Source organism: Streptopelia decaocto (genome assembly GCF_964273445.1).
Source record: "Streptopelia decaocto genome assembly, chromosome: 7".
Taxonomy (NCBI): domain Eukaryota; kingdom Metazoa; phylum Chordata; class Aves; order Columbiformes; family Columbidae; genus Streptopelia; species Streptopelia decaocto.
In genome coordinates this window covers 35,828,128-35,846,427 of record NC_138661.1, presented here as the reverse complement: position 1 = coordinate 35,846,427, position 18,300 = coordinate 35,828,128, and the positions used below count along the sequence as shown (strand labels likewise).

General features: G+C 42.5%; 1 protein-coding gene across 1 annotated transcript in view; it reads left to right on the top strand.

Moving 5' to 3' along the window:
• The first annotated feature begins 545 nt into the window (after positions 1-545).
• Positions 546-18,300, top strand: part of ARG2 (arginase 2) — a 23,101-nt gene continuing 5,346 nt past the window's right edge. The window contains exons 1-4 of the mRNA XM_082057401.1: positions 546-727; positions 864-936; positions 14,511-14,688; positions 15,561-15,720. Coding sequence (XP_081913527.1) covers positions 611-727; positions 864-936; positions 14,511-14,688; positions 15,561-15,720 — 528 coding nt within the window. The 5' untranslated portion in view covers positions 546-610. The remainder of the gene's footprint in view (positions 728-863; positions 937-14,510; positions 14,689-15,560; positions 15,721-18,300) is intronic.

Here is an 18,300-nt window from a genome sequence, read left to right as displayed (position 1 = left end):
GCTGAGGTGTTGTTTTTCCCCCCGGACAGTTTCAAGTTCTGCCATTTCAAGCCAAGCTCCATCCCCGCAGGGGGATGGCCCCGCAGGGCCCGGGCTCTCACCGCGGCCGAGGGAAGGGGCATTCCCCGGGTCCTCCCTCGCTGCGCTGTGCCGGTGCTTCGGGCCTGTCCTCTCGGGCAAGGGGAGCCGGTGCTGCACCTGCTCCGGGGCACTGGGTGGAGGAGGCGGTGCTGGGGCCTGGCTGCTCTGCCCGCCCCCGGCAGCGAGGCGAGGCGGTCCAGGGTCCCAGCGGGGAGGTGGCGGCCGGGAGTGGAAAAACCCCGGCGAGGAGGAGGTGAGGGAGGGGCGCGGCCGAGGAGCCGCTGCCGGCGCCGCGGTGCCGTTCCCGTTCTGCCGGGCGCTGCCCCGCCCCCCGGCTGTAGCGGGCGGGGCCGCGTGCGCCGCGGGGGGCGGGACACACCTCCGGGCGCGCGCGCTGCCGTTGGCTGGGCGGCGCGGGGGTGTGCGGGGAGGGGTGGGAGCCGGCTCCGGGCCGCGCGGGAGCTCGTTAAAAGGCGCGCGGCGGTGGCGGTTGGGACGTCGCTCCGCATCGCCTGGCGGCTCCTGCACCATGTCCCTGCGCAGCGGCCTCACCCGGCTCTTCTCCAGGCAGGCGGACGCGGGGCTGCGGCTGCCCAAGCAGGCGCACTCGGTGGCGCTGGTGGGAGCCCCGCTCTCCAGAGGACAGGTGGGCATCGCGGCGGCGGGGACGAGTCGCCCTTCGCGGGTGCCGCAGCCGCTCGGCTCCCCTCCCCGCGGCGGGGCTCCCGCACCTGGCCGCAGGCAGCGCTGGCTAACGCGTCCCCCTTCTCTTTGTCTCGCAGAAACGACGGGGAGTGGATCGCGGCCCCGCTGCCGTGCGCGCCGCGGGGCTGGTGGAGCGGCTGGCTGGGCTCGGTGAGGCGCGGCGCCGGGTGATGGGGGGCGGAGGGGACCGGACTGCGGGGCTGCCCTCATCTTCCATCTTCCCCTCCCCTGGCCGGGCATCCCTTTCACGGCGCGTCTCGGCAAAGCGTGACTCAGCCGCTGCCGCGAACCCCGGGGGGCGGGGTGGGGTGGGATGGGGTGCAAACGGTTCATTCCAGTGAATCGCGAAACCAGAAATGCCCCCGAACCACCGGGGCAGGGCGATGCCCAGCGCCTGGTGCGGTATCGGGAGAGGATGGCTCATCGCAGACCAAGCCGGCGGCGCCCGCAGCCGCTGCGGGGCCCTGGCGGGTCCCCTGAACAAAGGCTGGGGCTGCCGGCTCACCCCCCACGAACAGCCGGGTGCGCCCCTCTGCCTGCTGCGGTGGCGTTTTGAGTGCTTTACCGGCATATGGAGTGTGTGCTGCTCCCGTGTTGACTTAAAAAAAAATAGGGAGACGTGAGGCAATTTAAAACGTTATGTGCACTCAGTGTATGCGCTCAGTACTCTTGACCACGTTCCTCGATTTCTCACGTCACGTTTTCTTTTCCGTCTTCATTACCAGCTGCTGTGCTTGTTCCTAAAATACTTGCGTGCTTTCAAGTGATGAAATTCAGTGCTCTGGAGAAATCCTCAGATTTGTGTATGAGGACTTTTCAAAGCGGAGCTTCGGACAACACTTGCAAATAGCACTGTGTGAATGGAAAGTTTCTGTTTTTTTCACTGTTACCCCTGCTGTTATTCAAGCAAGTCCATGTGTTTCAGCTTCTCACATCTATTGCTTTTACAAACTGAAACCTGCAGAAAACTATGTAACAGTTATTAGAAACAGGACATGAGGGATAGAAACTTGTAAAGCTGAACTCTGTCTTGGAGAGTCTTCAATCTAGAAGTGTTACTGAAAACTGTAGGATGGGGATGGATTGCAGGGGGGGACCACAGATAAACCAGATCTAAGAACATAGTTCTATGTGTGATTAGTATCAATGGAGTTTAGATGCATGCAGAGGAAAGATAATTGCCTAATAACCCTCTAGCAAATTCATTCTGAGTAATAAGGCCTCTTTAGAACGGAAGCTATTGTTTTGTGCAGCCCTGTGGGCTTCTGCGTATGTTATGATTCACAAGCTGAAAAGTCCCGGTTTGCAATCAAATGAGTAGACATTCTTTTCCAACTTGCTTTGTGCGAAGTTTAGACGTATGCCATCTTTGGCAATACTTAAATTTTAGTGAGCATGATTTATAACCTCTACAAACATAGAAGAGCATGTCTAGAAGAGGTCTTATGTACTGGACTAAAAGCAGTTCTAGATGTTGCTGAGCTGAGAGTTTGTTTAAAGCTATCAGGTTACCAGGTTTGAAGACAGGATATTCTTCTAGACAAAACTATAGGCAGCAGTTTATATTTATGACAGAATCTTACACTGGAAGGCTGGGGGTTCTCTTTCAAGTAGTTCAGATCTAATACTTCAGTTTATTAAGAATTATTTTTGGGAAAAAAATACACTAGAAAAAAACTCAATTGCATGACACAAGCTCACTTCAATAGGAACAAGCCCTTTCTGGATTCCAGTAACAAAAAGGTGTGGGGACAGAAATGAAGCAAGCTAAACTAAAAATACATGGATGGTGAAAAATACTTTTCCCTGTTTAGTTGCTTATGGGCTCTTTACTCATTAATAATGCACATGGAGATATTTTCTTGCTGTTCCCTTAGATTTTTTAAAGGCTTCTTTCTTCATCCTACAGTTTCCTGTTGCTGACATATTCCTTCACTGAGGCAGGGGTTTTTTTTGGTCCGTTGATGTTTATTGCTGTTTAAATCTCTGCAGTTCTCTTATGAACAGGTTCAGATGGCAGATGGATTGTAATGGGTTCTGCTGTGAGAGCCCATCCTGAAACAATGCCAGTGACCAGCATGCACAGAGGAGTTCTTTATTGTGCAAAGACAATCTGCTTGAGCGTAGGGTGGTAGATTGAAGAGGATACTTCCATGTAGCCTTTTGTATTGTGTGCATCTGTTTTTCATGGAAACTTCACAAATGATTGGGTTGGGAGGGGCGAGTTGCTGTTTATTTTTGTTCCCTGGGCTGGCAGGATAGCTTTGCCTGTAGTATTGTGGTAATAGTGCTGTTGCTTGAACTCCTTTGGTACACTCAATTGGCAGTAAGATGTTAGCTGTTTTCTTTTTCGTCTTTCTAACACTATGAATTTTCTTATTGTGCATTGAATAAGACAATAGAGCTACTGTATTAGTTTCATTATTAACTTGGATATTCTATAAATTCGAAATTGTAGTAACATGATTTTCCTTGTCATTACAAGCTTGTAAGCAGGCGTAAGGCCAGCTGTGGAATGATGCTTTCCAGTGGAAGGGGGGATTCTAGGCAGTCTAAGAAAGTATAGAGTGGGGAAAGAGGCAGTATTCCTGTAATGAAAACACTGTATTAACAGTAACTTCCAAGTGGAAGACATTTCTGGTCACCAGATTGTTTTGCTTGTCTGAAATTGTTAAGTTTTATTTATTCAGTTTCCGTTTGTATATTCAAATTCAATTCACCCTGCATAAAATGAAGATGCTCTGAAGTCTCCTCTAAAATGTAGCATTTAGATAGTAAGACACATGCACCGCATTTGTTTGTTGTAGTTTTATGTATAGATACTTTGTTCCTTTGAATTTGAAGCAACCAGATAGTTTTTCATATGTTTGTATGCCTGAGTTAATGACTTCTGTTGATAGTGCTCAAGCCACAGCAGAGTGAGAACACTAGGCCTTTGTTTCCTCCTTTTTGCACTGTTGTGAATTTTGCTTTCACTGGCTGGTATATTTGGGAGAGAATTTTATTGTTCCTTTCACCCTATCCTAATTTCTGTTCTTCCATAGATGTATTGCAGTGTCCTGAGCTGCTGCTCCTTTTTATATATTTTTATATATATATATATATATATATATATATGTGTGTGTATATATATGTATATATATATTTTTTAGGAGATACTTCCCTTGAAAGAGACTGTGACTGTACCTACATAGTATGATAAATTCTTGGCTGCCTACAATGATGACTGCCTATGAACAGCTTAGTTATGCTTAGGCTGAAATATGAGGAGGGAGCTCTGAGGCAGGTGGTATCCCTGGTCTGTACCAGGCTGTCAAAGATGAATCTGAACTACTAACTTGACTTTTATCCCCTCGTTAGGAGCAGAGAGAGCACTGCTACGTAATAGCTGAAAGTGTACTCGGGGGGGAAAGTTAATGTAGCCAGAGTCCAACTCCGAAGCAAAGAAACAGTGGGTGTGAAAGTCTGTAGCAGGAATAATTTAAAATATAACCGACAAAGCCTGTAGGGCTTTTAATACACCTTGGTGATGTTTGTCTTTTGGCTTTGCTTCTTCTCGTGAGGGAAACTAAAATATTAACACATTAAAGGACTCTTCCATCTTGCCAAAGAAGTAAAAGTGCTGTATGAAATAGAGAACCATAGCTCCCTGACATGGGGGAGGAAAGGGTACAAAGCTTGCAGGACTGTGGATTCTTTTGGCAGTAAAGAGAAATGGATGCAATATTTGGAGGCCCCTGGACTTGTGGTGGGAAGAAGCAGGGAAGATAGGTGACAGATGAACTTAATGTAAGCTGCGGAAGATGCAAAGTATTAAGTTCTTTAAAGTGATAATTTTTTGACCTCTCCTGTTTGCTGCAGATAATCCGATCAAACTTAAATTCAGAGTGTTCCCTAGTCCTCTTACTTGAAGGAGAAAAGGATCATTTTCAGATTTCTATAAGTAATAGAGAGCTGTTGTATTAATTACTAGAGCCCTTAAGGTGACTTAGAGCACCTCTGCTGTTGCTAACATCGAACAACTTCAGTATAAAATTTCTTCCCAAGTGTTCATTGTTGGGCTTGGATTACCCTAGAATTGATTAACAAAGTTTGGATCTGAGTTGCTGGTTTGACTAGTTAGTGGACTGCAGAGACATGGGATTTACATACAGAAGCAGAGCTAGACCTATCAAAGAGAATGACCTTCATATTACTCTTCTGTTGTTTGAACAGAACAAAACTCTTCAGTAACAGGTTTCAGGAGGTCCATGTAGTGATTCAGAAAGGAGTAACCTCGTCTAAAAGAGGAATGGAGCTGCTAATGCCCATATGGCTGGAGATATGCCCCTGCTTTACCTAAAACCAATGGATTCCAACTGACATCTGCTGCCAAAACCAGCAATTCAACTTTGCTGTCTCACCAACATTGCTCATATGGCTATTTTCAGTCTTAACAATAAATAATGAAACAGCTTCTTCTACATTTATCTTCTCTTTTTCCACCTAAATCTTCTTGAGTGAAGAGTTTAAGAGGGGAGTGGAGCATCTCCTTTACAAGGAAAGGCTGAGGGAGCTGGGGCTCTTTAGCTTGGAGGAGACTGAGGTATGACCTTATTAATGTTTACAAATATATAAAGGGTGAGTGTCACGAGGATGTAGCCAGGCTCTTCTTGGTGACAACCAATGGTAGGACAAGGGGTAATGGATTCAAATTGGAACACAAGAGGTTCCACTTAAATTTGAGAAGAAACTTCTTCTCAGTGAGGGTGACAGAACACTGGAACAGGCTGCCCAGGGGGGTTGTGGAGTCTCCTACTCTGGAGACATTCAAAACCCGCCTGGACACCTTTCTGTGTATCCTCATCTAAGTGTTCCTGCTCCGGCAGGGGTACTCGACTAGATGATCTTACGAGGTCCCTTCCAATCCCTGACATTCTGTGAGTCTGTGAAGATAAATAGGTCTTTTAGTTATGCACCAAGGTGTGCACGATGAAGTACTGGTGCTGGGGTTCAGCAGATTTGGACTGGCAAGAGTTACAGCTGCAGTATTGGGAAGATAATTTTTGTCAGCCTACCCACTAAATATTTGTTTAAAGAGTTGCCTGTATCCCTGATGACTTTGAAAAACCTCTACCATTCTGCTTGCCCTATATTTGAATTAGGATTCGATGTACAGACTGTAGTTTGACAAAGATCCATTTGTGTTAAAAAAAAAGACCTATCAGGAGTTCAGTATTCTTGGATTAGAATCTAGTTTAGCTTTGCACTATCTCTGTTTCCCTTCAAAGCTCAGTATTTTAATCTTTTAAAGACTTTCTAGTTTAGTAGAGCCAGTCATGTATCTCTAACCTGTAGAACTCCAATAAAGTCTAAATTTATTGCATAGATCACATGAAGATCTGTCATCTTTAGGCTCTTTCCTCACATTTTTCTGCTGTTGATAAAGTTGGAATGGGAGACAGACAAAACTTTGAATAACTGCTGGCATTTTAAGCAGCATGTTTTTTAGATAAATCTCTGCTTTGTTGAGATGAGAAATGCTACTGTTCATGGATTCTTTCTGATCACATCTGCTGACACTAGTGTCAAAGCTAACTGTATTAATTTTCTAGGAACATTCTAAGGAAAAAAAATTGGTTGGGATATAGTATAAAGATGTTAGACTAACAGCTGAGTCTTCTGCCTTACAAAGCAGAAATGGGAATGCCTTAATTGCCACTCCCCACACCCCAGCAGACCCTACCCCTCTGTTTTTTCCCTGAAACAGATTAGGTAAATGGCAGTCCTCTTGTTTTTCCTTACTTTTCCTTAGGCACAAGCATGCAGAAACTCTTCTGTTTAATATTATAATATCAGTAAACCATGCTTATGTAGCACTGCACCTTATTTCTGGAACTATTTATTTTTATTTTTATTCAAATGACCTCTTTTTATTTATGCAGAGATAGCTAGAGATCCAAGAGACTCTATTTTTGTTTACCTCTCAAATGTTGTTCAGCCATGGTTAGTTAGTTTCAAAGACCAATGGTTTGGCAAAAATCAAAGCACAGTCAGATGGACTGGTGCTAACTGGCATTTGCAATGAGTCTTTGAAATGCTGCCAGTTGTCAGAATGCATCAAGGGCAGGTGCTGCTCCACTCCCTGTGGGAAGGTGGCCAGGAGCGGGCTCTGATAACCCAGCAGGCAGGAACCCTGCAGAGGTTTTGGAGGAGAGCTGTTTTGGGGGAGGCCTCTGCTGAGGCTGTTCCTAGGCTGTTTCTTCACAACAGGCCTCATCGGCTAGCTCGCCTTGAGCAGGGGCCGCTAAGCTCCTAGCAGTGGGGGAGTGTGCTCAGACAGCAGTTCTGGTGTTTATCCTTTTGAATGTTGTACCCTTTGATGTTTGCATGACTAATTACAACTAGCCTTAGAAGTTACTAGAAAAATGCCAGCAGTGAAAGTACATGGAGTCTTAGCATTCCTTGTAGCAGGTCAGTTCTGATTCCCTTCCCTTCCCCACAGTGATGGAAGACACCATCTGCTTGATTTTGCTTCTGAATGAAAAGCTTTGTGTCAGTCATTGATTTGTTGATTTTTATTTTTTTCCTGCCTTCCCATTTGGATGATACATATTTGGAGGTTGCATATGATCTGTGAAGCTGACTTCACAATAAATCTGGGGTAAACTTCACTTGGTACTTTAATTGCAATTGCTCCTCATATTTGTTTAGTTTAAATATACCTAAAAAAATAAGCTGTGCTTATGTAGGTCAGGAAACCTGGACTGATTATTTCTTCCTAATCTTTCAATAAAGGGAGATTAGATTCAAAGACCGAAGAACAGAGCTCTTGGGTGTTTTGTATTTCTTTGGTTTTACGGCGATGCTCTTCATCCTTAGTATTTTTATATTGTCCAATTAGTTTTAATACATGATTTACCCAAACTTCTTCACCCTTAAAATCATCTCTAGATTGGAGTAAGTTTAAATCACTTGCTATTTTATTTTTTAGTATGAATGGTGTTGAAGGAGAGCAGTTACTGGGGAGGGGCACAAAGGGAGATGACAGAGAGAAAATTTAGGCAATGAGCTGGGGTTTGATCTGATTTATGGTGTACAAAATCTGTTATTACTTTCTCATTTGAAACTTGAATACTGTCTATCGTTGTGAGTTCACAAATTCAAGATACCTATGGCAGGTATGTGCTTATGTGAATACGGTACAGAGGATTATTTTTGGATGGAAAGTGGAGATTTCTGCTGTAAAACCACCTGTTGAAAAGCCCGGAATGAGGCACTGAAGTCAAATATGAAACCAAAATCCAACCAACCAAAAAAATAGATCTTTCATTAGAATATGAAGAAATGAGCTGTTCTGATACTATTTTCTTGCAGCTGATAAGAGGGAGGGAGAGAACTTCAGTAATCTCTGTATTCTGATCTCCCTTATTCTCATGTGTTACCTCTCTGGGTTAACTAATATAATAACTGCTTCTGTAATGATCCAAAGCACAAGGTGGTTGTTGTTGAGGAGAGAGCTGTTTTGGCATTTTTACTTCCTACGGCTGTAAGTGCCTACTTGTGTTCTTGCTATTGAGAACTGTTTCTAGGTTAAGCTTGTTTGAAGGGAATTAGAACTTGTGCAGGGCTTGGTGGGTCGGCAGACTGCAATAGCTGTGCCCTTGTCTCCTCTCTGATGCAAGCCACAGTGCAAATGTTTCCCAACACCTGATGCTGACGTTTTTGGAGACCTCTTCAGGTCACGTGCACTGGATTTCATAAGTGAGGAAATTTGTGAACAGTTATTAAAGGGAAATAAGGAGGCTGCATTGATATGGGGTTGGCAAAAGAAGTATTTCTTAGCTCATTTTATGCAAGGGATAACTTGAGACTAGTGACTTGGGGTAGCAGTTGTAATTGGGTTTGCTGGTTGCTGTTGTATGAGCTGAAGCCTTTTCAACAGGTATAGAAGCTTTATCTTAAACCAGACCTTTCAAAATTCCAAAAGGTAGGATGGAAATTACTGAGACATGAACTTGCCTTCCAGGAAGTGAAATTTTAGAGCTGATGGAAACCTATTGAGCCATCAAATGTCTGTATCTAATAGATTTCTTCCATATTCAGTTTAAAGAGAATTAGGCACTGTATATGAACTTCCAAGCAAGAAGGTTATGGTTGAACTAGGCTGCTGAAGTCTGTCTCTTGTAGTGGGAACCTTGCTAGCCTAATTTCATATTCATGTAAAACAAAAGTATGCACTTTGTATAGTTCTTATACACACACCCTGGATAATTCTGGAGGGTTAAAACTGTCTTAAAGAGGCTTCAGAATGTGCTGGTCATAATGAATTGAGTCATTTGTTTGCTGTTGTGCAACATTTTGATAGTGACTCTGAGGAAGGATTACAAGGTCCCTACCATAAGCCAATGAGTTCATACTGAAAATAGGGATGGTAACAGCTTGTAGCCCTTCCTTTTGTTCACAGGATGGAAAATGTTAAGTTTGTCTATAAACATTGTTCATAATAGTCATTGCTTCCTGAAAAGCCTGTCTAGTGATTCACTAAATGGGCTGTAATCTGAGAAGACAGTTTGCAAGAGTGATGCTTTCATGTGAGCAGTTTTATTAGATCTTACTTCATACTATGTGTTATATAACTGTGGGATTTCCAGATGCCTTTGAAAGTAGTTCAGCAGGGTGTAGAAAACGGGAAGAGTAAAATACATGATTTTGCCCATTAATTTAGGATTTTTTTTTTTAACCTCTATTGTTTCTACCTCACGTTCCACATGCTTTTGTTGCAGCCCCTGTTTGCTGCCTGGCAGAGCTGTTAGAGTTGTTACAGTAGCACTGTCAGCAGACAGCCTGGGTTTGGAAAGCTGAACCTCCTACTATTGGTTTGTCACTTCTGGCTCTGGTGCAGCATCCTAGTGGAGGAAGAGGAGAGGAGGAGAGGGAGGTGCTCCCTGCTGCTGCCCACATGGGCTCCAGTTAAATGCCCCCAGACTTAAGAGCCACCTGCTTTTATAAAAGAAAATGTTCTCTAAATCTGTACAGGAAAATGATTTACTATAGTAACTGCTGCCTGCTGTGGGTACTGAATAAATGGACTTTATTGTGCTTAAGATGAAGGAAGGAAACATTACCATTTTCATATAGCTTGCTCAAGGCCATCCCTACTAGGAGCATCATTGCATTGAGTCAAAGTGCTACATTTGTAGCTCATTTGAAAAGGCATGCAGGAAACTTTTTTCTTAAATATGTTCTTAATTTAATTTTCTACTTTTTTTTTTTTTTTTACCCTAAGTGTAAGTTAGGCTCCTAATTATGAAAAATGTTGATTTATTTTATCAGATATAAGTAAAGTTCTGGTTCTGTCTGTGCAGGCTGAAGGAACGGCTGCATCTTGTCCCCAGTCTGCCGGTTGAATGCTTGTGTGACCCTTCCCTAACGTGTTCTGGTCAAAATAAGTTGACCTAGGAAAGACCTACTGTACCAACTCTTTCAAGCTAATTTGTTTATTTTTGGCTGAAATGTGTCCCCAAGCAACTCTGTTAATGGAACTGTGTCAGAGGGGGGCACTGAACCACTGAGGATTACACTCCTAAACTGTAGAATTGCAAACTAATCGTTCATACTAACAGGAGGACTGCTGTGCATATATCCATCTTCTCTGTGTAACTATGCTGTGTGTTCGTATTCAGACTGACACCTTTATCTCCCTCATATCTTTTTCAAGCTCCTGTAACAGAAATAGATCAATCAAGCCTTTTTTTTCTTTGTTTGTTTTCCTCACTTGAAAAAGTGATCTCCTCTTGAGCCAAAGTTCTGATGGAGCTGACTTGTATGGACTTGGTTGTTATAAATTTTCTGCACCATTGATAATTGACTAATGAATCAAACAATATATTTTTCATTTGAATATAATTTGTCAGAGCTTGAAAGTGGAATGAAAGACTTCTTTGATCATATTTAATTTCATATTATTTATTTACTAGCAAAATGTCTGTGGTGTTTAGTCAGTAAGTGCTGTATGGTACTGTTTAATTTGAAAATAACTTCAGTCCTGGCTAGACCTGACCTGCTCCACTGACAAATGGTGTGGGTGCTGTGCTTTCTAATTAACGTAAGGAAGCTGGCTTTCCTATCTGCTCACATATTTTTCTAGTTTTCAGAACTTGGATCTACTGCATTTTAAAAGGCCTATACATATTCTTCATGTTAACTTTGTATGCTGATTTAAAAAGCTGTTTGTTTTAGGTGTTAGTGTCTTAAAGAATGCCTCAAGTACCAAAGAAAGTGCATATTGTTTGGTGTGGTGGGTTATATAAATCTTTCACTAATGGGCATATAATGTGAAGATCCACCAGATTACACTGCACTGCAGCATGTCTGTCCATTAAGCAATTTCTATGTTGTGTATAATAATGTAGTTGGGAAAGATTTCGTTTTTTAATTTATTGAAATCAAAACTATGTGCAAACAAGCAGATGAAATGGAAAACAAATGAGGTCTTCAGGTATTAGACTAACATCTGAGACACTCTAAAAAGAAGATAAGAAAATAGAGCAATTATTACTTCAATAATTTGAAATGAATTTTCTTTGCTATTCAGTAAGAACTAAGACAAATGAACATGTTGATTTAATCTCTTTAATATCTGGTCAGTCCTAATAAATATATGCACACATGTGCATACATATACTTCACATCACTGCAGGATACATGGTTTATCTATGTACTGCAAATTTATGTGTGTGTATACTATCTCTTTCTTAAGCTTTCCCTTTGCCCTAAGGTCATTTAATCAGAGCTTTCAAAACTCCGGGCACAACTGGAAAAAGAAAAATAGTAGGAAAAGAAGATATTCTTAATGTTTCAGGATTGGGTTAGTGCATACTTCTGAGGTTAGATGTATCTTAATCAGTCATTGGGTAGCTGGCTGAAAAACATTCATATCACCCTGGGAAACTGGAGCTATCCTCTGCAAGCACAGAAAAACAGCTGAAATAAGAGGGAAACACAAAGCTGAGAAGAGAAGCTGCTATAAGGTTTATGAACTCTATCCAAACAATAAAGTTTTGAAGATGGTAACAAAAAATAAAGGCATCTGTTGTCTTTAACAGACATTAGACCTTTCTATAAAAGTAACTAGACAGAGTCATTGTAATGCAGGAGATACAAGAATACCATCTGTCCAAAAGGTGGACAAGGCCCCAGAATTCTGGATGCTGAAAGTGCGTGTCTGTCCATCTGTCTCTATCATCCTCACACTGTAAGCTGTATGAACCTGATGTGATTATAAGAAATGAATGGCTTTTTTATTTAGAAGCTGAACCAGCTCTTTTTGCCTTACAATTGGGGACTGGAAAGGACAGCAGGGTAAAGAAGAAAGAAATTCTTGAGCACAAGTGATACTTCTCTAAACACACTTTCTGGAATCAGCCATGTCTGGCCTGACTTAAGCTTAACCTGGAGAGTATTAACTAATTCCTTCAAGTGCTGTGAAAGATGGCATGGTTGGTTCTTTACATTACACTGATTTAAAGATGGAGCATCATGATATAATTTCCTTTTATTCTTTTTCATACTTTAAAGGGTAAAAATACTGTGATGCACTTGTTTGTCCTGTAAGAGAGAACAAAACATAAGTGGCAGTCATTTCTTCCATTGCATTGTGTAATATGCTGTCCTGCAATGTATAAGTCACTGAACACAGCTCCCAACTGCAGATTTACTTCCCACAGATGTCAGAGGTATTAGATCAAAGGTGGTATTAACTTGCACAGAGTCTCCAAAAGCTCTTGATACCTATTGAATGATGCAATGTTTTTAAGTCTTACTTCCAAAACTTGTCTCCCGAGCACACTGATGTAGTTTCATCAAATCTTGAAATACTGCAGTGTGTAGCAGTGTGAGAAGTAGCATGAGAAGTAGCCTTGCAGGAAGACACCAATTTTTAAAAAAGAGATATTAATTGAGCATGTCTCAGAACATGCAGCTCTTTTCTGATTCTGCACAGAAGCAGAATGAAAGAGAGGGTTAAAAAACTGTTGTGGCCACTGAGAGATCAGATAGCACTTTAAATCTGAACAAAACGGGCTGGAAATTCCAGAGCCATCCTCCTGCTGGCTAATTAGGTATTGCCTAAGGGAGGAAAAAACTGCTGTTGTGTGCCTGAGTGGTATTTCATGGCTATGCTTACTGCTTTAAGTCTCTGCAGATCATGTGCTTTCTCACATTTGTTTAATCCTTTGTCAAGTAGCTGTGCTTAGCTGACATGTCCTCTCCTAGCAAATACCCTGACATATGTCCATCAGTGTCCCTGCTCCAAACAGTATGCTAGCCTATTTCCCAGCCACCTCATTCTTACAAGTGACTCAACCATTTTCCTTCATCCCTCTCACCAGTCAAAACTCCCTTTGAAATGATAACATAAAAGTAGCTTTGAGAAAAACATTATTATTTCCACCAAGCAAATTCATAGAGCCTATTCCCTAGACATTAGACTAATGGCTTAAAAGAAATTAAGCAGGAAACTCAGAGCCCCAAGTGGGCTGTTTTTTCATGTTGGTTTGCTTGCCGTAATTTTCCCAACTGTGCTGTTAGGCATAGGATGGCTGAAGGAAAATGTCAAGCTCTAGCCTGGATGCTTTGAATTGCAAACAGACTAATGATTCTGAGGGGCACATGGGACAGGCATGACTGGTGTTCAGGGTGGTCTTGACTTATTAAGCCAGTCTTGGTGTAGCTGTAAATGCCTTGGGGCCTTCACAGTCCTCATCAGTGCCTGCAGCAACAGGCCTATCTGAAAACAGAGGCTCTGGCCTGTGAAATACTGTTTAAAAATGTTGGTATCTAAATAACTCTTAGGAAAGCACATGGTATTGGACAGCAGAACTTCAAAGGATAAGCTCTATAATGCATATGAAAGAGAATTAAATTCTAAATGCAGCAAATTAATAAATATTGCTCCCAGTTGGGTGGAGGAGGGGAAATGACACTCAAAACCATTCCATTTCCTAATCTGTGAAGTGACTTTCAGGGTAAGCAGCCAGAAATATATTTTTGGAAAGGCTGAGTCTTAAACCCAGAATGTTGTCAGGCTTCAACAGCTAATTAAGTTGTAACTGGCAATGATAGGATGGATCTCAAGGAGGACTGGGATCAAAGCTGCAGGATTAAGATGCCATCTAGTACATACTGTAGTGAGAAAATGGACAGGTTCTCTTACATAGTACTGCTGTGGCTCTCATGGAGTTGCCTGGAAGTACTGTAAGAAAAATTCCATTATTGGTAACTTGGCACTTTTGTGCCTGTGTTCTTGTGGGGTTTGAAAATGGAAAACAACTGTTAGGACTTAGGTATAGTTAGTGAAATGTGTAGTCCTTGGCATCTTTGAGCAAATGAGTTTATTTAAGGCTGTATACAATATCTGTCTAATTGAGAAAATGGCAATAAAATCTGTACCCTTTCATGTTAAAATTGCCAAGAAATAATTAAAACTAACAAACTTTTTCTAGGTGACTTTCTATGATTGTCATATCTAATCACTAAACAAGTGACAATACCGTCTTAAGCTTTCTCATCTGTAAAGTTGTGGCATGGTTGTTTGCAAGGGCATGCAAATAGTCAAATGAATCCATCCCCTTCCCATTGTTCCATTCATACTTGCCGAACTGATTTTCTGAGGAGACCATATTTTGAACATTTCTCTGGGCACTTAAATAATTCGCTTTCTCCTTTTGCTGCTGTGTTTCCAGGATGCCAAGTGCATGACTTTGGAGATTTGAATTTCACTCAAGTTCCCAATGACGAACTGTACAACAACCTGATTTCATATCCCCGGTCAGTGGGTTCAGCCAGCCAGGTGTTGGCTGATGCTGTAAGCAGAGCAATAGTGGCTGGACACAGTTGTGTGACTATTGGAGGCGATCACAGGTGAGCTGAACTAGAAGCGATCAGTGGTGCATGCTGCCAGTTGACACTGGGAGTATAAGAACTTAATTAAAAATAAGGAGGATGTGAGAACAACTTGAGGTTGTTTCCTGGCAATGCCATAGGGTAGCAGTATTTTTATTGTATTGCTAGGACTTCTAGGGTGGAACATAGAAGACAGATGCAAAAATCTGACCTTCTAAGAGAGCACTACTTAGTTCCAGACTGTTCTGCAATCTGCAGACATAGAAATGAGGTTTTCCTGTTCAGGAAAGTTTGTGTGGTCACGTCCCTTTAGGAACTGTTGTGGTTTCTTTATTGCTAAATGTTTAGTGATGCGTCTCTTTTGCCCCTCAGCTCTCAGGATGTCAGCTCTTAGGATGGGTTTTTAATGCCTGCACACAGACCATTTTGTAACAGATCTTATAACTTGTGAATCTCTTTTTCTCTAACTTTTGGTCTGAGAATCAGTTGAAGGTACAGCATGTAAGGATGAATTGTAGGGGAAGGTGTCATGACTGGAATAAAAAGTGGGTGAATAGCAGAATTGATGAGTGACCACACAAGATTTTCTAAGAGATCATTTTGATCTGGAACAGCTGAAGAGTAGAGTGTGGGAAGGGTGACAGTGGAGAGAGAAAAGAGCTCTTTCTCATCTGTCAGTACTGGTGTAGTCCTGTCCAGTTACTCAGAGTCTTCTGGAATGACAGTGGCATGCTGTGCAGTTTCTGTGGGATGCATTCTTTATTGTCACGGATGTCTGCTGTGTTGAAACATGACAAAGTGACTGACTGAAGTTGTGCAGACTTCCCATTGTCCTTGTAGTTGTTCTGAAGCAGAAGTGGTGACTAAAGACTCTGCTACTGTTCTTGCAGCTTGGCACTTGGATCCATCAGTGGCCATGCACGGCAGTGCCCACACCTGGGTGTAATTTGGGTGGATGCGCATGCCGATATCAACACCCCTCTTACATCTCCATCTGGAAACCTCCATGGACAACCTGTCTCATTTCTCTTGAGAGAGCTTCAAGATAAAGTAAGTATCTTGCTTGTACAGTTAACCTGCACTGAAATTCTCAGAACATTTTACTTTTCCTGGTGTGAGATGCTTTCTTATTTGCTGCAAATGCAGACCTTTTTTATCTGAGTACAAGCAAAAATACGTATTATATGTGTATACAGGCACATATATATATATATATATATATATACACACACATAAACACAAATGCACACACATACACAAATATATATACACACGTAGAAAAAAGAGAGAAAGCTTTTCTTTGTGTTAGCACCATTGTGGGTTGCACAGAAAACAGAGCTCACACAAGCTCTGTGCAGCCGCTGGCTGTGGTGTCCTTCCTGTGTAATGAGGGGAGCTGGTGCGGAGACTCTGCAATGGCAGCAGCTCTACCAAGGCAGGGCAAGAGGGAACCTCCCCCAAGCCGAGCCTGCGGGAGCTGTGCTGAGCTCCCCTCCAGCACTGCTGCTTCTGCTTAGTTTGGGTTTTCTGTTTTGACAACCTTGACGCCTGACAGAGGCTGTTCCTGTGTGATCTCTCCTAACTGGCTGCTCTGCTGTTGGTGCTACTGGCAAATATTACAAATCAGAACAGCTGTACCTGCTTACAGGCTGCTTTTAAAGAGAGTCTTTGTCTTGGAAAGAGGCCAAATTATCAAAAAGAGCTGTTTACTGCAGCGCATGGAATGGTGCACGGCCAGTTTTTGCCACTCTCAAGATGCTAAACAGTAGATTGACCTAAGGCCTACATATCCTTTTTGGCTTAGCTGCTGACTGTATATCCCTCTACAGATTCCTGTAGCATCTACTGGAGACACCACAGTGGCAGCCTGTGCATTGTAGTAGCTGGGGCGTTTGCAGTAGAACCTTAGGACAATATGCTTCTGCTGAAGCTTAGGCTGGAGAGTGGGAGCAGGATCAGCAACCGCAGGCTGCAGAAAACCTGACTCTCGATTTTATTCTGGTGCTTTGCACTGGTAGTCATTTCTCTTTTTTTTTTTTTTTTTTCTCCAATAAATGTTGGGGGTGCTGTGTTGATGGACATAGGCCTCTTCCAAGTAAGACTGAGTATGTGTAACATCTTTATGACTACTGACAATACCATTGTGTTAGTACCTGTTTGGCATAGCAAGATTGGTATAATGTGCTAAAGCTCTTCTGCTTTTCCCCTGCAAATTCTTTTGAATTAATTCCATCCACAAATCAACAGGGTCACTTGGTACTTTTACATACTTCCCTCTTTCTTATAATTCTTGGATGGTCTATATAAACACGCTACAATTCCCCAATTCCCAAAGTAATGCAAAATTAATGGAGCTTCTTGAAATACCCCCAGGACATGAGAAGGTTAATATAAAAGCTTACTGTAGTTCTAGTTTCTTGCCTGTAAGTTAAAGGGAGTGATTTTCTTTTCTTTTTTTTTTTTTTTTGGCAGCTGCACCAACTTCTGCAGGAGATAGGTGAGCTCCAAAATGCAGAAGAATTTCTTCTGCTTTTCCTAAGGGGAACAGTTCATGTCTTCATGAGAGCAGAACAAAGCCAAGCTCATTGATAGCTAAAGAAAGAAAAAAAAATAAAAGCAGAATAAGATATGCTGCTTTCCTTTTTTGTCAGTAGGGCAAAAGTATTTAATCGGTTCTCTGTATATATTGTTGATTTCTGGTCTGCTGGGCTCCAGTTCTTGAGCAGCACAGAAAAGCAGTAATTTTTTTTTTTAGCACTACTAAAATAATACCACGAGCTTTCTGGGGTCAAGGGGGGAGCCAGGCCTCTTCCAGTAGAAGTAGAGAGTAAGATGAGGCTACCCTTGGAGGTGAGTTAGCCTAGTGTGGTGCCAGTTATGAGATCTCATCACAAGCCCACCTAAATTCAAGCTGCCAGGAAGCCTATGCAGAAACAGCTGACACAAGCCCCTCAACCTGTATTTGCAGCTACACAAACAGGCTGAGTACTCATTTAGAGGGTTTTTCTTACCATATTGTATTCCTCTTTAGAGGGAGGAAAAACAACATCTGTCCTGCTGGTATAGGAAGGCACTTCTACAACAGTATACATTTTTGAACATCTGTTTAGTGGTAGTAGAATGTACCTTTGACAGTAGCTTGTCTGGCTAAATGTCTGACTGGAGGAAACGTTTATGTGTGAATAGGTGCCTGTGGCTCACTCTCGCTCTCATCCAGTAGCACGGTTGTGTTGATAATGGGACAAAAAAAAATTACTGTCCTTCTTTCCTGGACTACTTCGCAAGGATTCTTTTTGAATCCTAAAACTGTCAGCCACAAGCAAGAAGGCTACTCTAGTCCTACACTCTACTAAGCTTAACTTCCTTCTCAAAGTGACACTAACCAGTTGCACTTTGCTCCCCAAAGTGTTTTCCATTTTGTCAAAGGGCACACAGCACAGCAGTGTGAGAGAACAAAAGAGATTCTGCAGTGAGCCCTGTGTCTGCGTCCTTGCTTTCACTCATGCTGTGAAGGGGTTTTTGAGCAACACGTCCCCACCATGACACATCAGCACGTATGCCCCTCTGTGTCAACTCCCATAATTCCACCAAGCTGTCTCTCTGGGTGTCACGATTTGGTCATCAACCTAA